The sequence below is a fragment of the Scomber scombrus genome, chromosome 3, assembly GCF_963691925.1.
Source record: "Scomber scombrus chromosome 3, fScoSco1.1, whole genome shotgun sequence".
NCBI classification, from domain to species: Eukaryota; Metazoa; Chordata; class Actinopteri; order Scombriformes; family Scombridae; genus Scomber; species Scomber scombrus.
Genome location: NC_084972.1, coordinates 13,722,996 through 13,744,428, shown reverse-complemented (window position 1 = coordinate 13,744,428; position 21,433 = coordinate 13,722,996). Strand labels below are relative to the sequence as shown.

Below are 21,433 nucleotides of genomic sequence, written 5' to 3'. Positions count from 1 at the left end.
ATACATGATCAGATATGGAGATAATCCGTAAATATAAAAACTAATTCCAGAAGGGAAAAGATGCCTAAAAATATGTATTAGGCCACACCAATGACTGACAAGCAAGGCTTAGGTCAAAGTTCACATGTCCTGATACACTTATAGAAACAACCACAGACAGGCACAAGTTTTGACCACAACATGACCTTTTTGAACCAACCTGCTGTCAAATTCGATGTGAAACAGTCACTGCCTCAGTGTTGATTAAAAGCATTTCAACAACAAGTCCTGGAAACAAGAGGTTGTAGCCTCTCTTCAAGACAAACCAAATTAATATTTCACAGAATAAACAAAAAAATAAAAATAAAACGCTGCTCCAAAAGTCACTTGAATTCAACACCCATTTCCTGGTGCATCATCTCCTGTTTGCACCCAAAAAACAGGAGGTAGAGAGTTCTCAGTGGACTCTGAGTGGCTGCTGCATGCTGTCAGTCCTCAGTGAAAAGCAAAGGGAGGGAGAGAGATCAGATCTGTGTGTGGTGGTGTGTGTTTCCAGGTGGTGTGTAAGGAGGCGGTGCAGGGTTGGGTTTGATCCCTCGGCTCTTCATGTAAGAGATGAACTGGTCGGGGATCTCTGCTAGCACATCTTTAGCGAGCCGCGCCATACTTAACACATGGTTACCTGTCCGGTCCATGTAATCTCTGAAGGGAACGAACTGACCAAGAAGAAAGGAAACTGTGTTACAGAAATGCTTATTAAGGTTAGCAAGTGCAGCTCATGTGGATAAAGAATGATGTGATTTGACAAATAATCCAAGATATTGTTCATTTTATTCTCATATAAACTCTTGCATGGAGCATGAGACCTTGAGAGAATCTGGACTATGGTTGTGATGATTCATGAAAAGTACTTTTTGTCAATTTATACAAGTAAGTTTTTGGAGAAGAGTTCTGTACTGAGGGCTTATGTTTAAGCCTCTGTGTTAGTCAACATTTGCCAGGTTCTACCAGCTTTAGGAAGCTGATCTGTCACTAATCCTGGCTTCCCGTAGGAAGAAAGAGAAGCTGAGCGTTACTGAAAAGCAAAATTTCCCACTATAGTCTGACTTTTTTTGTCTTTCATTTGTTATATTACACCATCCTTTGCTGATGCTATGATTCATTCACTTACTTGTAAAATAAATCATTTTGACACTACAGAAACAGAAAGATGATAGTATTGTGAATAAGACATAAGGTTTTCAGGAGTGACACATAATATTAAACTTTTAAGTGTGCTTGTCTCCACAGGAAGCACACCAATGCCCTAATCTGTTAAGAGTTGTGAATGCTGACGGATGGTGTTTTGTCAGAAACAGGCATTTATGTGCCATAGCAGCTGAGATGACAGTATGAATGTAAAATGCTAATGTAAAAATATGACATACTGTCGTATGTACTGTTAATCAGTGGAAACACTGTTGCCAAGAAATATGTGATCCATATCTGGTGTCCAAAGACTGAACAAGTGATATTTATTTTGATTATCTGCCTTCACTGAGCCGCGCTTTTTATTACTGTCAAGATTTTGAATCTCTGAACCCACGCTTGTGTTTCTGCTCCTGGTCCAGATACTGTATCTGGTCTGGTCTCTGCAGCAAATACAGTCAGTTTCTTTCATGCTGCAAAAAGCAGTCACCTGAACAATGTCTCTCTCTGCCAGTTTCCCTCGGGACGAGATCCTGATGTCATCACCATCCAGCTCCACCATAGCTGGAAGACACAAGTTCCCACACAAACACAAACACACGCACACGCACACGCACACGCACGCACACACACACACACACACACACACACACACACACACACACACACACACACACACACACACACACACACACACACAGTGAGAACTAAGCAATGCTACCTTCAGTGACAAGGTCGATTTACTACTATTAGGATTCCGTTATCATACATTACATTAATGATGTACCTTTTTGCTTTAGCATAAGTAAAAAAGAAGGATGTTGAGTTGCACAGCTGTAATCTCTTTATTGTATGTCTAATCAACTAATAAGTCCTTTCATTATAGTCTCTGCTATTTAGAATCATCCCCACAAAACACTTGCAAACCCAGCAATTAACCCCAGCCATTTCTTCTACAATTATGGCTGCATCCACCTACGACTTCCATTCTCTACTGACTCACTTGAGTTTGTACAGTCATTTTCTCTCAGGCATTTTTCTGAATTAGTTCCAGGGAGGCTAGTGCTGGATGTGACAGTAATAGACTATGAATTGTATAAATTTGAAACGTCAGTTACTTTCTTATGTTTTAATCTATTTAACAGACTTGATTAATTTAGATGGTAAAAATATTAGGCTATAACGCCACTGAAGTCTTAGTAGATGTTTTCTTTACTGCTACATCTTGCATGTGCCTGCTATATATAATTTGAAGGAGATTTAATCATTTCATCCATCCAACAGTTATAAAATTGAACCCATTGTACCGTCAAATTCAGCCTGACCCACTCCAACTATGATGATGGACATAGGAAGCTTGGCACCCTGCAGAGAAATGAAAAAAAAAGAAGAACATTTTAAAGAACATTGTTCACATATATACCTTTGTTCTTTCAAGAGAAGGGAAAGAAGCTTGTCCACATTCCCACTGACCTGCAGTGCTCATTACTGTATCTGACCTTATAGCACTTGCATGGTCACCCACGTATGTTAAAGCCACGCTAATGCTCTGTATCGCTGTAATAACTAGCTGAATAACCTTTAAGTCAGAAAAGGATTCCAGAGAAAGAAAAATAGGGCGAGTAAGAGGGCGAGACAGTGAGGTGCTAATTTGAAGTTTCAAGTTTAGTCTTTTTGTCTCCTAAAAACAAGCACATTCCTTATCCCAGATGTTTTATGTCCCTGAATCCAGTTTTTCTGTTGTGTTACCGGCTCTTATCTGGGGATGACACTCTGTGTTTGCTCACTAAATGTTGTTATCAGGCTTGGAAGAGGTGATTAAATTAACTGACAACACTAACATTATCCCCTGATATACAGGTCAGCAGTGACAGTACAGAAGCTGTTTTGATAGTCAAAAACCAATCTAATGATAGCATACAAATATATGATCACACATATCCCTAGAATTCCCAGCTTGTGAACGAAATGCTCACTGGCAAAAAGAACTATGTCTCGAAACAGTAAACTAAAAAGACACATTTGTCTGCCGGGAGGAAACAAAGTGATGAATGTGTTGGCAGAAACCTTGACATCACAGGCAGGGGACGGATGGTGGCATTTGTGAGCTGGGAGAAGAGGGAGAGGGAGGAGATGCCAACTTCAGTCAGCACGGCGACCAACCTCAGTCACCCACCCAGCCACTCCCAAGCCACACCTCAGATCAGATAACACTGCTGCTAGTCTCTCTACTGTTCACTGTCTCCAAGCACAAACAAAAACTAGATTGGAAATTTGTCAATACAAACAAATGTGTGAAACTCACATGTATGCAACACTTAGTGCTGGCTAATATTCTATTAATATGGTGTATTGTCTTAGGAATTAAGTTGTACTGTGATTATATTGTATTGTACTTTAAATATTTTAATTCAAAATTAGGTATTAAGGTATTTGCTTTGTGTGAAGTCTTGGAACACAGTTCAACCACATCAAAAATATTTTACATGTAATTTAGCATATACTTTCCATATTGGGATATATAAATGTTATTCTTATTAATGTTATTGATTTCAGCTGTATCACATTAGAGTCTAACCTTGTGAGGCAGCTGGATTCACAAGATCACGTGAGAATCCTTCTTGTCAGGCTTCAAGTTAGACACTTGTCTCGGACTAATCAGCGTCCTATGAGGATGCTCACATAATATCATGAATCCAGCTGCCCTGCAAGGTAAGACGGTGATAGACAGATGGTTTATCAAATCATCTGTCATGTATTTTTTGAAAGTGTCGACCCTTTTTTAATAGTTTCCAACTTCTCAGTTGGTTCTGTGTAACAAACTATCTGTCACATCAGGTTACCCAGCCTAAGATCCAGATATATACTGTATAGCAACATGAATGCTCAATGCATCATCGCTGTTGTATCTAATGAGTTTTCTACCGTCACATATTTTCACAAAGCAGTTGTAACAAGTGCATTTTTATCTCTGGCACAAGACAAATGTACTGTGGCAAATCCGGAAACCTCTTTTGCCACGGGGATGAGAGCAGTTTCTGTTGACGCCACCTCAGCCACAGGACATCAACACGATTATCAATGTTCAAACTCAACTTCTGTCAGCGTCTGTCCTCCCCCGCACATGCACACCCCTACACCCATGCACTCGGGCACACGCGTGTGTGTTTGTAGCCTGAGACATTAGAACACATCATAACATGAAATGCCACCAAAAATAACCAGGCAATCTCCCATGCTTCACTTTTGCCATCCTCCCGTCACCCTTACTGGCAGCCAAGATCCAGTCTAATGAGACAACAAAACAAAGTCAATCAGCACTCATTACTCCGACAGCTTACTCCGGATGTGCCACTTAAATCAAAATGTCATGCATTGGCATGCTTTGATGGGTGTTTTTGTATTATGAGGGTACACACAGGCACACTCAAACAGGTTTATTCATATATGTTTGGATAGGTGACTGTCCTGTCAACATAGGCGTTATGTGAGTCACTACCATAAGATACACCAACAAATATAGTTTGAAGGGTGGCATTTTTTCAATGGGAAAAAAAAGGTGCTTGAACGTAAGCAGCAATCAATAGCATGTTCGGCTAACTAGGCTACTAATGTTACTGGAGTAACAGAGCGCTACTTCCAAAGCCAAGAAGCACACCCATAGCTGCATTAGCTTGTGGGGTTACAGATTACAATTAGGAAAAAAAACCCTGTTTGTGACCAGCACAAACACAGTGTAGTGTTTCAATTTTGAGAGCTCTGTCCTGCTCTTTATTAGATTTGGGAAATAACATCCATAGCCAACATTATTTGAGATAGCGCTACATTTGCAAATATATTAGTCCTCACCCTAAAAGCATTTTTTCTTGTATTGTTAAAAGTGAAAATATACAGTTTGAAAATATGAAAGTTAATTAGCCAAACACAGTTATCTTGTGTTTTTCTTACTTTTCTCTTTTACATTAAAATGTTAGTCTGACACAATGGCTGTGTCTGAAATCACTCCCTTCTTCATGCATTCACTCTTCCATATATAGAAAACATGAGCAGAAAATCACTCATTATTGTCACTTTGCATCATCATTGTCAGCTATAGAGTCTCACAATGGTGATTCTTGCATTTATAAAATGGGGTGCATTGCATTGTGAATTGTGGCAGTAAGTAGTAAGTTCACTATATAATGGAAATATTTATACACTCACAATTTGGACACTAATTAAATAGTGGAAGGTCAATATAAAAGTAAATATGGAGTGATTTTGGACAGCGCCACCATTTTAAACCAATGGTCACTGCCTAGAAATGTGAACCCTATTCTCGTAAACCTATTGGGCATGGATGGAAACGTGACAGGCATAGCAACAACAACTACAGAGGGGCAGGGCTCAGCAAGTGCAGCTCACACAGTATGTAAGTAATTGATGACCTTGAGAAAGGTAAAATTGTAGAATCATGATGTAAGACGTATTATCACAGGACTTTGCAACCCTTAACACTGAACAGTTTATGCAAATGTGTAGGTGTGACATGTTCTAGTCATGGAGAGGACTGCACTTGTTATCCAGGTAAAACCCAAATCATGTCTGTAAAAAAAAAGTTTTGTTCAAGCCTTTTTTCTGCACCATGAACTCGTTTTAACATCACCAGGTGTCCAATTACCTCTCACTCAACAAAGTCCTGAATCCAATACAAAAGGTAGTGAAATGCTTTTGTTGGCTCTTGACACTAATATATAGATGAAACAAAAAAGTCAGACAGTTAATAAGTAGAAGATGAGAGGGGAAAGAAATTAAAGGCAGCAAAGGAGTTTGTTAGAAGCCCCTTTTGCACGACAGAACACAGAATGGGGGGCATTGTTGTTTCGCCATTAAGCCAACAGTGGAGGTTGTCGTGTTGCCCGATTGACGCCTGTGTAAAAGGGACAGCTGGCATGGTGGGACTACACACACTAGACACCGATCTGAAATCACAAATTATGGCAGCTTGGTTTGGTTCAGAGTAAAAAAGCAAGCCGGCATAATGGCGGGTCTTATTTACGGCAATATTGCTGGTTCTCTGTATAAAAGCAGCTATAGACTGAGTGTGGTGACAGAGGTTTGGAGAGAGCAGATGAAGACAAAGAGTTTTAGATTTATGAAAGGGGAAGTACGACGGCGTATTTGTGCCATATATGACACCCCCCCCCCCCCCCCCCCCCCCCCCCAAAAAAAAAAAAAAAAAAAAAAAAAAAACCTGACCTTTAATCTCAGAATTTCTGAGAATAAAGTCGCAAATTTGCATGAAAAACTCACAAATTTGTTTTATTCTGCCAAGAAATCACTTCACTTTGCAACACTGGAGAGAAGTCGTTTGTGCATTGTGCCTGCCTTGGAAGAACTGGTCTAATTGTGCTTTTCAGTTGGGTTTAGCAATAAGGAGATACTTGTGTAACCGAGCGTTATACTTAAATAGGTTATAAAATTAAAACACAGAGGCTCCGTTGCTTGAACAGGACAACCACAAATGTATTACTCTTCACTTTTCTGATCACACGTCAATTGCTGCACATCCACATACAGTACACTCAACTCAGTTCTGTCCTTCAAAATAAAACCACATCTTCACTGTGTGAATGCTGAACCAGAAGAAACATAAATCGAATCTAAACCACCTGTTTGTTATCTTGTTATCGTAGCCCAAAATCACTATATCATCATAGGCATCAAGACTTTAAAAAGACATTACAATAAACCGGGTCTCTTTCAGAGAAAAAAATAAATGATGTATAATGGAAGTGAGTGTATGGGGATGCGCAGCACTTAACATATGATCAGAAAATTGAGTAATAAATGTGTGGTCGTCCTGTTCAAGCAGCAGCTTCTGTTTTAATTTGATAACCTATTTAAGTATAACGCTCGGTTACACAAGTATCTCCTTATTACTAAACCCAACTGAAAAGCACAATTAGATCAGTTCTTCCACGACAGGCACAATGCACGAACGAATTCTCCAGTGTTTCAAAGTGTTCTTGGCAGAATAAAACACCTTTCTTTCTTTTTTTTAAGCAAATTTGCAACTTTAATCTTTTAATTTTTTTCTCGAAATATTACCCCGCCTTCCTCCAGGTCAGTTTTTTTTTTTTTTTTAAACAAATATGGCCCTAATACGCTGTCGTAGGGAAGAGATGCATAGGGACGGCAAAAGTCTTTGTATTTGTGAGCGAGGGAGTCTCACGGTTCCACAGAGAGACAGACAATGAGACAGCGAAGCGACCCAGGTCATGAGCACAGGGGGGGGATGCTTAGGGATTGGCATGTGGATTTCTGTAGTCTAGTAGGTTCTGTTGTGACTTATAAACCCCCACTTTCATGCACTCGGACACGCATGAGTCCATGTTACTGAAAAAATGTGTCCAACGTGCCCTGCAACACATCAATGTCTGCACATCAACCAGAATGCACAAAAACACCAGCATGCAGGAATGCAAACTGACTCCATATGTTCATTCTCTACATAGAGTTGTGCACATTAACACACTCCCTTATTCTCATTGTGTTTCTTGCTCTTCCAGCACAAATAAGTATGAGGAAAGACTTAAATAACCTCAGCAGTGTGTCCTCCCTCGCCCGAGATCCGTGGAGAACAAAAAGGGAAAGCGGTGGAAGCGGCAAGCATCAGTAGACAGTCAAAGCAGAGGCAGTGAGATAGAGCAGCAGGCAAGATCTTAAAAGGAAGGTGTGGCTGTTCTAATGTTTTGACTAACAGTCGCAAATTCCCTTTAAATCCAGTCTGCTGGGTGTTCTGTGCCTGCGGCAGGCTGCGGAGGAGGAGGAGGAGGGGAGAAAAGAAAGAGGATACTAAGGGAGAGGAAAGGAAAAGGAAACCACCTACTATTTAAAGATGGGAGAAAAAAGGAGTTAGGACAAGTTATGGGGAATGCTCTGAGGAATAAAGCATGGTATTGTGTTTTTTATTGACAGACACAATAACAACGTTTCAGGTTTCAGTTTTTTTTTTAAATGCTGTATTTCATGAATATTTTCAGTGTTGTTTTATTGAGTTTGTGTTTTATATGGCAGAAGGAGAACACATTTGTACTTTAAGGACAGTATTAATTCACAACATATCCATTTTTTTAAGAACAGAAAAACTATTTCAGTGTTAAACTACTTTGGTGTAGTTATCAGGTCAATCATTGACCAAGTATATTGATCTTAACAGTATTCAGTGCACTCAAGCTACAAAGGTTACAAAAGTTTTATTAATTAAAAAAATTAATTACATTTTTTGAAGAAGTGCTTATTCACTTTCTTGCAGAGAGTAAGATGAGATGTGTGATCAAACTTATGCTGTATATTAACTGCATGGTAAAAATTAAGCTTAGCTTAGCACAAATACCCCCCAAAAAGGGGAAACAACTGGTTTTGCATGTCTCGAATATAACAGATATAATGTGTTACGTAGTGAGCTTTAGAGATGCTGGTTGGAAGATTTTGTTATAAAAACAGAGTAGTCGTGTGTGCATCCACAAAATGTCAAAGGGATAGGTGCTTGATATAAAAATTAAACTAGTACTCCTTGTATGTAGGCACGTTGTCAGGCTAGCTGTTCTCAGTCTTTATGACAAGCTAAGCTAACCTAACTATAGCGTCATATTCATTGTACAGACATAAGAGTGGTGTCAATCTATTTCTCCACAAGACAGCATAGAAGCATTTCCCAAAATGTCACACCGTTCCTTGGCTTGACTAAATGATAAATAGATAATGGAAAAAAATAAATTAGAGATTAACGGATAACAGTCTTGAGTTACCCCCTCTCTGTTTGTTCACCTTTTTGTATTTCAGTTAAAACCCTTTACTTCAAAGTCGTTTTTTTCTAGTTAATATCAGTAGGAACTGGGCATGGTGTCTTCCCCTTTCCCCATCCTTACATTAACAATGGCCTCTTTGGTCTGGGCCATGTCGGAAATGACGCCATCTGTGATGATGAGGAGCACAAAGTACTGAGAGCCATCCTGCACTGCTGCTGCATACCTACATACACACACAAAAACAGACAGAACATTAGAGGATGCTTTAGATTACAAAGGATTTATTGATGGATCTAATTAAACATTGATGTAGAATATAAATCCATGAGCATACATGTCTTATCATGCGCTCTCACCACATGCAAATTCAATAAAATGTCATTGTCAGATATCTCAGGAGTCCACTCAGTCCAAACAATGTTCAAAACAAATATGATTTTCACTGTTTGATCAACAGATTACCCTTTGTAAAAATCTCTTTTTACTTGAGTTCACCCATTCAAATGCTAAATACCAACTGGTTGTGTTTTTCTTACAGCTGTGGCATTCTGCAGCAGGTTGAAAAGTGTTTTATCAGAGCAGCATTTTAATTACAGCAGAGCATTGGTGTAATCAGATGGAGAATTGTTGGGATAAGGACCAACAAATGAGACGGTGATGGAGGCAGTGACAGTGAGAGGTGGAGGTGGGTTTTTGGGGGCACAGGAGGCCACTGAAATCATCTCACATTTTGCATATTTTTATGTGTGATTACCTGTGAGTGATATGTCAGGCCCCTTTGTCATTTGTTCCATCAGCTAAATCCACCACTCTTTTGATAGCTGTCAGCTGATCTAAATTCACATTCAAGCATGTCGCATCCTGTTTATTGTGTCTGGCAGGACAGATATTGTCAACGTACTGGGTCAGGAAACCAGTGGCACAGGAAATCAAAGCCAGCCAAGGCCAGCAGTCAAAAATGTTGATGTGAGGGCTATTTTATTTTTGATAACTGGAATATTATAGAAGATGATAGATGGTAATCACAATCTGTAAGCCAACCCTGTGTGGCACAAAAACAGATTATTTCTGAATTGTTGATGATAAGCAGATCCATTAAATCATTGTCTGCAGGTATTTTGAAAAGTTTTAAACAATTGCTCTTGCTCTCTGCTTATAAATACCTTTAAAAAAATGGAAAAGGAAAATCTGTGTGGATTGCACTGTTTTATCATTGTGTTTTTAGTATTTGGATCAAAATATGAATAATGTATAAATCGTAATGAAAGAATCACAAGCAGAGAAAGTTACCACAGGAGGAACATCTACATGGATGAAACATAATCTAGTGAGCAAAGATGAATATGAATCCAAAAGTTGCATTTTAAATATGCATTTAAAACTTTTTTTTAAAGGTCTATACATTTCAAGGGCTATAGCTTTCATTCTGGGACTGTATGTATATCTTTGCATGTTTTACAGTTAAAAAAACCCAAATTTACACTTATTTATCTTACAATGGCCCTTTGTGCAGCTTCTGTCTTTATTAACAATGTCAACTACTCAAACGGACCTGTACATGTTTGAGCTGAGATTTGTTCCAATATATGCCAGAGGACAATGCAAACAACACATGGAACAACCTTAGCAACAGAGACTACATAATGGATGGCCAATTGTGGGCATGTATGAATGATCAGCCCTTTGGTTTAATTGTGAGGTAACTTTGCAAACAGAGCATGCTGAAACCTGGACTTTGACTTTCAGGGAGCATTTTTTCCATACCTTCACCTCAAGTTTTGGATTTTTTACTTTGTTTAAAAGACAAAAAAGAAGCTATTAACCAGCTTGCATTGTTTTCTCACCTGGCAACATGGTTCACCACAGGAGCAAAGTTGGTTGGCCCATACAGCTGCACTGTTTTCAGACTCTGGTGGTATGCCTCTAAGATGCCCTCTATACCGTTACAATAAGGATTTTCCAAGTTTCCATTCTGAAGTGGCAAGAAATAGACAGTAAATCAGTTAACTGGACTTGGTTTTCACATCTATTAAGAAGCACTGTGGTCAAGTACACTTTGGTCAAGTACACTTTCTCAGTTACTCTGATAAATCTGAACTTATTAATCGAAAGGTGTAATGATGTGAGGTCAACTTCACCAGTGGAAACTCGTGTGACACTCGTCCATCAGGGGGAAGTTTGGCTCCAAAGCCCAAAGCAGGAAACATCTTGTCACTGTCGTAGTCCTGAATTATCTCCCCAACAGCCTTCAGGGCCATGGCGTAGGCGTTCAGCTGGTAGGGGTTCATGTAGTGCAGCGAAGTGGACTGGGAGGGGTTCCCTGTAGACCAATCAATCAATTGTGAAATGTCTGAGGTGTAAATATATTATGCACATTTTTTGCAATGACATGACATTAAAAAGCATTTTTGTTTGCTGCAGCTGGGGATCACAATTAACGTGATTCCTCTAAGATAGAGCTGTCATGTTCTGTCCTGTCATGAGATGATGGATTTTAACTTTTAATTCAAATGTTTGTGACATAATCAAGAACACTCTGTGAACAAGCTATGTGGAAAAAAAGCCTTTGTGAGATGTGAGTGCTCAAATTAAATGAGCATTCAGAGGGTTTGTCAATAACTGTGACCTTCTCCAATATCCCAACTGTAATAACAGTTCAGGAAATATTGTTGTCAATGTACCTTGTGATGTTGTAGGTGATGTGCTCAGCATTTGATAAGTTGCACCTGCAGTCTGATAGCAGAAATCCTGCTCTATTCCTGGTTGGGCTGCATGCTCACAATAGTTATACAAGTGATGTTTTCTGGAGTCCAGAGTGTAACAACAAATTGTACATCAGTCACTTTGACCAACACCAGGGTTGGAAATCTCTAAATAGATTGAGTAAATTGACCACTTGATAAGGCCCCTGGCCCACCTTAGTTACTGTTGCTATGCCTGCCACACTTTTTCACGGGACACGTACACAGTTTACAATGGTAACAGTGGCAGATTTATCACTTGAAATTCTCACAGATTTGTAGTCATGTTAGTGGCATGGTACATTAATGGTCCTCGGAGGATGAAGTTTACTACATTTGATACTGCCAAAAAAGTCAGTAGCAGATTTTGTCAACCGTAGCTACATAGCTTATTAAGCTAACATTTGTTCCCAAATCCAATGAATCCTTTATGCAGTTTCCACCTGTCATGAACACATTTTTATGTGTTCATGTTTTGTGCACAAAATGATCCAGCAATTTGGTTACAGTTTCTAAGCTATGATTGGACAATCAAAGAGCTCTTCCATGCAAATAAATCTTTCAGAGCATTGAATTCAGGCACAATTATTAACTATTAAGTAGTTTAATGAGACTTTTTGTCTTTTCACATGGTGAGAAGTCTTTATATTGAATTAAGAGTTTTACTTAATTTGCTTTATTTAATTTATTTCTAAAACATCCACTATAACCTTTTATAGAGAGTGCACTGACAGAACATTTAGAGGGGGAGCTTTCCAGGAAAGGCTATCACTTAGGTGACAATGTGTGTACAGTATGTGTAGCCGTACTGTCTGCTTGTGTGTATGTTTGTGTGATTGATTCAGAAATCGGACATGCCACAGTCAAAGAGCACTACCATCTATTCTTGCCCACCCTCCCTACACATACACTTTGCTGTAAGTATCACTCACCATTAGATGCAGTGAAATCGATGGCCACGGTGAAATTGATCTGCGTCCTAGAAGGGGAAGGGAGAGGACAGCTTAAAAAAAAAAAGATGAAGACCAGCCAGGAATAACAACACGCCAGGCCTCATTAAATTCCACTGCTCTCACAACCACCACACACACACACACACACACACACACACACACACACACACACACACACACACACACACACACACACACACAACACACAAACACACAAACACACAATCACTGTCCCACTGTAAAAAGATTATCCCTTAAACATCATAAACAAGATATAGCAATTATTTCTTATGATGGTAAAGTTACAAACAGATCAATATTTAATATTCGCATTGCCATTTCATCTGTATTAAAACACAAATTGTGGTTGCTCAGTTGTCAAGTAAGATGTAAGTGATTACACCACTCTGTTTATCTGACTTTCACCTCCAAGAGGAGGAGTAAGAGGAGGTGCGGGGGAGCCTCTGAGACATCGAGCTGGGTAACAAGCAATTAGACTGATGGAGCACTTAAGAGCAAATCATAATCCAATTTTCCCTGCTGATGAAGCACTCCCCTTCATCTTACTAATTTACGACAATGAGACGAGGCCTTCGGGGGCCCAAATGACAGCTTCTCGTTATCTACGAGTGCCACCGGAGAGGGAGGCAAAAGAATGATGATAAAATGAACAAGTTAAAGATTCACATTAACCTTTGAGTTTGGGGTGGGGATGGAGAATATGCCACAGCCTGACCCCGATAACCTTAGCATTAATTAAGCTAGGTTTTATTAATTCATGAGGACTCTTGAATGTACCATAATGTCTGCATGAGAAAGTAGGTTTGCAAACTCCAGGAAATGCAGCGTTTGTCACTGTGATCTCCCTTTTCCCCCTCTTGTTTGAAATTTATGTCTTGGGGGTAGACTTTCTGTTCACTCTGTGTATGTCAGTGGCGGCCGGTCAATGCGGGGCGCTGGGGCGCCGCCCCCATCAAATATCTGGCCAAAATCTACTTAAACATATTAAACATAAATGAATTAGAAAATGCTAAATAATTATGAAATAAATAGTATTTGTTTGCAAGATGGTCCTGTTAGCCTCTAAGCACCTGTCATCATTCATTATAAATCGATTCCAAATGGTATTTTATTAATTTCTATATGTACTTCCTGTATGTGGGGCGCCGGACTAATGGAAGGCAATGCAAGCCCTCAAACTTTTGACAAGCATGTGACCTGAGGCTGCTCTCTCATTGGCCTGCATCACGTTTCCCACGGGGCGCAGCTCAGTGCGCCCCGGACACGCCCACTTTTATTGGCAGCAAATTGTTGTTGTTTCATGTTTTTTTAATCTACTGTGATTGGACAGTTCCGGCTGTCATTCACACCCTCCTGTCAGCTGCTGTCACCCAAACTCCTGCTGACGGTAGGTTCAGGAGATGACGTTAAAGTGGAGCGGCGGAAATTAAAGAAGATTATTTTGTAATTTCTCTACAAAAACCTAATTTCACAAGACTTTAACTAGAAGAGAGAAAGAGGACAAAGCAGCAGCAGGTGATGGAGGAGCTGAGAGTGTCTCCTGCTGCTGTTATGATAAACGGAGCTGGCTAGCTGGATGCAATGTGAGTTATTAGGGCCCGAGCGGCGACTGCAAGTCGCCTGGCGAAAGCCCTATTGAAATTGTAATGTTTATTATTATCAGGGCCCGAGCGGCGACTGCAAGTCTCCTGGCGAAAGCCCTATTGAAATTGTAATGTTTATTAGGGCCCGAGCGGCGACTGCAAGTCGCCTGGCGAAAGCCCTATTGAAATTGTAATGTTTATTATTATTATTATTATTATTATTAGGGCCCGAGCGGCGACTGCAAGTCGCCTGGCGAAAGCCCTATTGAAATTGTAATGTTTATTATTAGGGCCCGAGCGGCGACTGCAAGTCGCCTGGCGAAAGCCCTATTGAAATTGTAATGTTTATTATTATTATTATTATTATTATTATTATTATTATTATTATTATTCTTCCGACATTTCGTGCCCCAATTTAGCCCCTTTCCCAAATGCGAAAATGCTTATACTTTTGCACGGATGTCCGGCCTCATCCGAAATTCGATATTTTTGGGTGGTCGCACATGGTCGACACAGAATGGCGGAATAGCGCCCCCTACAAAGTCCAAAAATGCCCATAGAGAATTTTGCTAACTTTGTCCTATGCTCACAAAATTCGGTACACATATGTATTATACCCACATATGCAAAAAAGCCTCTTGACCTCATGACCTCAACCCAACAGGAAGTCGGCCATTTTGGTTTTGATTTTTCCTGCCTAAAATTAACTCCTCCCACAGCGTTCGCCCGACCAAGTTCAAATTAGGTACGCAACATCTCCAGACCTAGCTGAGCTTAAGTTGTTCTCTGCGCATCCGTAGGTCAAAGGGCGTGTCTGCCAGGGCTCAACTAACTTTGGCGTGCTCGCCATGTACATACGAGTGGCTCTCACGCCCACATACTTCATCCAATCAGCTTCAAACTTGCTGGACATGATGATGGCTCCGCCCTGAACGTCCCGATATATTAACTTCCCACGTAACTCATAGCGCCCCCCGGTGGTAACAGGAAGTTAACTAAGATTCATTAAAATTACATACTTTGCCCCATCAACTTCATTCAGAACCAGTTGGTGAAGCTACATTATGAAGACTGTGAAGCTACGAGTAATGGCGTCCGTGTGGCGACGCGGCGACCATCAATTCCTCGCCATGAAAATACGTTTGGCTTTTTGATGGCTTTATTGAACTCGTATCATCATGAAAATTGGTACACAGGTCCAGGGTGCCGACCTCAACAACTCCATTCGCTCATAGGCGATCTCACTCGTGTGGCCCCCTAGTGGAAACAGGAAGTGCCATATTTTACATCATCATTGTGCGATTTCCACAAAACTTCACATGTGTAATCACTCTCCCACCCTTAACGCAACCGCTTGTGTTTTGTTACACTCTACTGCCCCTTGGTGGATGAACCATCAACCTCTCATAACTCCTTCATGCTTTGTCCAATTCACTCCAAACTTCACATGACTGATGAGTGGCCGCCCTGAACACACCAGACCACACCAGACCATATGTGTAACTACCTGTGACTGCCCCCTACTGGATGAACGAAGCATTGCATTTTTGGCCTCCTTCCAGGTTTTTTCTCACTTTCTGCTTCATGCCACAGCCCCGCCATGCCTCAGGCCCCGCGGTGGCATGGGCGAGCGAGGGCCCGCCATCGCCGCTTGCGGCTTTAATTATTATTATTATTCTTCCGACATTTCGTACCCCAATTACGCCCCTTTCCCAAATGCGAAAATGCTTATAGTTTTGCACGGACGTCCGGCCTCATCCGAAATTCGATATTTTTGGGTGGTCGCACATGGTCGACGCAGAATGGCGGAATAGCGCCCCCTACAAAGTCCAAAAATGCCCATAGGGAATTTTGCTAACTTTGTCCTATGCTCACAAAATTTGGTACACATATGTATTATACCCACATATGCAAAAAAGCCTCTTGACCTCATGACCTCAACCCAACAGGAAGTCGGCCATTTTGGTTTTGATTTTTCCCGCCTAAAATAACTCCTCCCACAGCGTTCGCCCGATCAAGTTCAAATTAGGTACGCAACATCTCCAGACCTAGCTGAGCTTAAGTTGTGCTCTGCGCATCCGTAGGTCAAAGGGCGTGTCTGCCAGGGCTCAACTAACTTTGGCGTGCTCGCCATGTACATACGAGTGGCTCTCACGCCCACATACTTCATCCAATCAGCTTCAAACTTGCTGGACATGATGATGGCTCCGCCCTGAACGTCCCGATATATTAACTTCCCACGTAACTCATAGCGCCCCCCGGTGGTAACAGGAAGTGAACTTAAATTCATGAAAAATACATAGTTGACCCCATCAACTTCATTCCACTTCTAAAACATGCAGAACCAGTTGGTGAAGCTACATTATGAACACTGTGAAGCTACGATTAATGGCGTCCCTGTGGGGGCGTGGCTACCGTCAATTCCTCGCCATGAAAATACGTTTGGCTTTTTGATGGCTTTATTGAACACGTATCATCATGAAAATTGATACACAGGTCCAGGGTGGAGACCTCTTCCATCTGATAGGGGTGTCGCTCATGTCGCCCCCTAGTGGAAACAGGAAGTGCCATTTTTTGCATCAACATTGTCCGATTTCCACGAAACTTCACATGTGTGATGAGGGACTGACCCTGAACACACCTGCATGCATCCCATTACTGCCCCCTGGTGGATGAACCATCAACTTCTCATAACTCCTTCATGCTTTGTCCAATTCACTCCAAACTTCACATGACTGATGAGTGGCCGCCCTGAACACACCAGACCACACCAGACCATATGTGTAACTACCTGTGACTGCCCCCTACTGGATGAACGAAACATTGCATTTTTGGCCTCCTTCCAGGTTTTTTCTCACTTTCTGCTTCACGCCACAGCCCCGCCATGCCTCAGGCCCCGCGGTGGCATGGGTGAGCGAGGGCCCGCCATCGCCGCTTGCGGCTTTAATTCCTTTTATTGCTTAATCTGTTTGCTGTTTCAAAGTGTCAGCACCGAAACGTTGTGGACAACGACAGGGAAACAAGACCTAAAACATCTCTCTGAAAAAAATCAAACAGAAAGCTGCAGCCATCGAGACAATAGCATGGAGCTAAGTTGTTTTTAGCAGACTTAGCATTGCTGAGCTCTTTCTGCAGCTGTTTCACCACATCTGGCCACATGTAGACCTCTGCTATGCCAAGCTCCAGAAGAGGAACATAGATTCAGTCAGTGGCTGCATCCAGCAGCTCCAACAGGACATATAAAAGATCAGGTAGTAGCTGCATTGCTGTTATTAATATTGTAAAGTGTTAAAAAATACTTTATAAAAGACATAACTATGAAGTGTAAAAAACTAAAATGCATAAATGCAGGATAAGAAATGATGGAAGTAATTTTGACTATTACAGTTGATTTGGGTACATTTCATTATTAAAATAAGTTAAATAAATTATGCCTAATCACAGCAGTGTATAGTGCTTAATGCGCCATCTATTGTCATGTTTAGGTATTGCAACAACTAACATATTACAGTAAAATCAGGACTGAAGACACAATAACTAAAATATAGGTGGTGTCTCTTTTTAAGCATATTACCTTATTGGTAACTCTGCTTTAACTGCTGGTATCTTTATGTGATGTGAGTGAAATGGGCATTTTATCATATCTGGTTATAATTTTTTATTCCTCTCTCTGTGGGTCTGAGATACTATACTGGGACAAACCAGGGGACATTATAGTGTGTTGTGTTGTTTTTAGATTAGCTTTTCTTTCTTATTTATATTTTTTTGCTGCGGTATGAAGTGGTGCTACGGCTTATTTGACACTAACCCTAGGACCACCAACCATCAAACTGCGCCCCCCCAAACATTTTTGTCACCAGCCGCCACTGGTGTATGTGTGTGTTTGTGAACCTTTGAGTTAAAGGTCAGTGTTAGAAAAAAGCTCAGACCTCTTTTGCAGGCTCTTGTCACTCTAGTGAACCCTTGTTAAAGGAGTCTCCTCGACACTTGCTCAAAATGACATCGCAGACTTGTTATGTAGTTTAACTCTTTATTTTCCCTCTGTCTTTCCAACCTATATTCTGCCTTTCTTTCCTTATGCTTGCTTACACACTATGCTCTTGCCTGTGAGCAAAATATACACTTTTCCATGCTAATTTCTTTTGGACCAACCACCTCACGCTCAGCTTTCCTTGCTTTTACTTTTCCCCCCATTTTACAACACTACTTTATCCTAATTTAAATTCCAGAGTGGTAAAAGCTAATGTTGTTCAAATTATAACCTGATATGAGTGTCTTGAACCATAATCACCATAGAGAAATAGCCCCTGTAATTATATTCCAAGCATATTATGTCCTCTCAGTCCCTAATCCTGCAGAAGCAGAGCAGGGAAGAGCTAGAAAATTCAATAGTCTGACTGCATTTAATTTCACCTCGGTCTACTGCTTTTGACTGATTTGAATAGCATCACTATACTTGTCCTGATTACAGTGGTTGTCAAATAAGACATAAAAACCACAAGGAGTTCACTTTTCATCTTGATAAAAGCTGTAAAACTAAATATTACAAAAAAGTATCTCATGTACAGTAGAAATGAATTTTGCATGTGGTGTTTCTCCAGCGTCGTGACACAAAGAGCCTGGACAGTTTAAGTGACACACTTGCCTAACTTTAATCCATTTTCTTACAGAGCAAAGACTCCACATTTGCCAGAACAGACTCTCTAACATGTCACTCAGTAAATGCCAGAGTGATATTAGGGGGCAGGCTGATGAGGATGATATTTTTGAAGAGGGGCCACTAAACCTTAAGGTTATTGTATCATAGATCAGCCAAAGCCAGGAACTGTCAGCGAAATCTGTCACACTTGTCAGCTCTGCGACAGCCCATAAAACCCCTGACAGCCGACCCACTGTGATGGGACGATGGAGATCAAAGCACAACCAATCCTGCCTGAGAGGCACACTTCACCTGAGAAATACTTGATATTCACATGTCAACCTCCAGCTCTAAAACCCAGCTGGTTGTTGGGCTGGTAGTCACTGTGAGGACAGTTTGGCCTTAAACATTTAAGATATATTTGGCTCTTTAATGCTACAGATGGCACATACTCTGACCTTTTATAAATATTTTTTTTCACTATTTAGATAATAACAGTTGGTTCTTCTCAGTTTAAGAAAGTTGCAGAGGAAAATTGCACTTACGGTGCCATTACATGAAAGATAATAGGACAGAAATATGTGTTCTAATATACATTTTAATGGAGACTACAGATACATTTCATAATTCTCATTACAAGTGATTAACTGTTTAGATGACTTTATATAATAGTTGTGCATGTGTCATTAATCCTTAAAAGGATCATTTTTATTTTTTAGTGTAGTTTGGGCCATCATTGCAATCAAGACCCTATGAAATGGACATTTGAATGCGATCTCATGCCGCACAAGCAGACATAAAATCTAAGCAATAAAGCAATCACACATTTTATAGCGATCCCGCTCTTCTGTCTCTCCTATGAAATCAAACAATAATTTCTCTATTTAACTGATATTCCTTTGGTGTACACTTAGGAATGTAACTTCTGTGTGATACAATCAGACAGTCATCCCCACTCACCCTCCTTTGATGTAATCTAAGAATGTGAACTCTGACTCTACAGAGAACGAAAGCAGGGTTACCTGGAATTAAAAAGAAACATGAGATTAAACACAGTCAATGGCTTTTCGCCTGAATACAAAAACCGTGCACATCTTGACTTGGTTCAACACTTGACACTCACTCAGTAAGATGTGAGCCAGCTGCTTCCTGATGACTGACTCATTTACATTGCTAGAGGACAAGTTTGAACAGAGGATGAGATGCATTTGTATGCATTACTAGAGCTTGCCCACACTTCATATACGTGGTAAATTGTTTGAAAATTGGTGTTGGTGTCGCCCACTCTGATTTATCTCTCAGATCTTGATGTCCTTCAAGTTCTGCAGCACCTTCATCCTTCAATTTGTCCCAGTTTCATACCTAATTGCCACCAATTTTTTAAGTTAACCATATCCTGTACACCTTCTCTCTGAACCCAAAGTATACATCTTGCACAGTATATTTCACCTTCGGTGCAACATACTGTAGTAAAAACGTTTTTTCTTTTGTGCTTTTCACCAAATATTATAATCTGTGTGTGATGTGAGGATTAATGAGGAAATCTGCATCACATTTTTTCAGATTTTCAGAGCACAGATTTGCATCTTCTTCCAAACAGCCAACTCTTGCAATGAAAATTAGAGAAGGAATCATTTAACAGATGAGAAGTAGGTGTGGAGCAGAAAAGAGGCACAGTGCCTGCTGCTGGAGCCATACTCACTGTTCCAGAATTGACATATTTCTTCTTTTTCAGTTTCTTCTTGGTATTTATCACCTAAAAATGAAAAGAGAGGTACATATGATGGAATGAAACATTTTTTGGCCATAATCTGTTGAATGCTGAGGATTAATATTGTAACTTTTGAGCAAAAATATTGATATATAGGCGAGGCTGTTCAGCTGCAAACATTTTATTCAACTCCCTATAATTTCTTGTTTACTGGATTTGACTTGCAATTATGTTTTTTGGATTGTTTTTTTTTTATTTTTAAATTTTATTTTATTTTTTACATATGGTCAAGTTAAATTCCCATTATCTTGCTCCCTTCTACACACATTTACACCTTTCAGTCGTACTATATGAATGAATTGTAATTGCGTGTATCCATTGTAATGGAGGGCTGTATGTGGGTGACAGGAGAATGCCATCACATAGATGTATGCAGTTTGTTGGCAGCATGAACAAAACATTTGTCAACGCAACTCACAGAAGAGAAATTGAGGAAGGAGAGAAAAGATATAAAGCACCTGTGCATGAAGTAACAGATGGATATTATTGGAAAGCGTACCTCATGCGAGATTGCTTATGAAGACTTGAAATAGAAACACATTATTCTGTGTATCCTGTTCATGTCAATCATGCTTGTAGAGGGAAGATGATTGGGAAATCAAACAAATCTCAAGCTACAAGAAATCTATCAGTAAGACAGGCTCAAGATGCAAGACTTACATTTACTTTACCAGTATTCTACTGGGTCCAGAACAAGAGAGAAATGTCAATCCGTGGACCAGAGACATCTCAGCTCATTACCCCGATTCTCTATGGCTGCTAGGC

The 21,433-nt window shown here is 40.3% G+C and overlaps 1 protein-coding gene across 3 annotated transcripts in view; it reads right to left on the bottom strand.

Annotated features, from left to right (window-relative positions):
- Nucleotides 1-299: 299 nt before the first annotated feature.
- cpne5b (copine Vb) overlaps nucleotides 300-21,433 on the bottom strand; it is a 137,173-nt gene continuing 116,039 nt past the window's right edge. For all 3 annotated transcript variants that reach the window (XM_062444962.1, XM_062444970.1, XM_062444978.1), the window contains 9 exons: nucleotides 20,600-20,653; nucleotides 19,858-19,919; nucleotides 12,634-12,680; nucleotides 11,099-11,280; nucleotides 10,805-10,932; nucleotides 9,081-9,183; nucleotides 2,475-2,532; nucleotides 1,658-1,731; nucleotides 300-695 (listed from right to left, as the gene is read on the bottom strand). In XM_062444962.1, coding sequence (XP_062300946.1) covers nucleotides 504-695; nucleotides 1,658-1,731; nucleotides 2,475-2,532; nucleotides 9,081-9,183; nucleotides 10,805-10,932; nucleotides 11,099-11,280; nucleotides 12,634-12,680; nucleotides 19,858-19,919; nucleotides 20,600-20,653 — 900 coding nt within the window. In that variant the 3' untranslated portion in view covers nucleotides 300-503. The remainder of the gene's footprint in view (nucleotides 696-1,657; nucleotides 1,732-2,474; nucleotides 2,533-9,080; nucleotides 9,184-10,804; nucleotides 10,933-11,098; nucleotides 11,281-12,633; nucleotides 12,681-19,857; nucleotides 19,920-20,599; nucleotides 20,654-21,433) is intronic.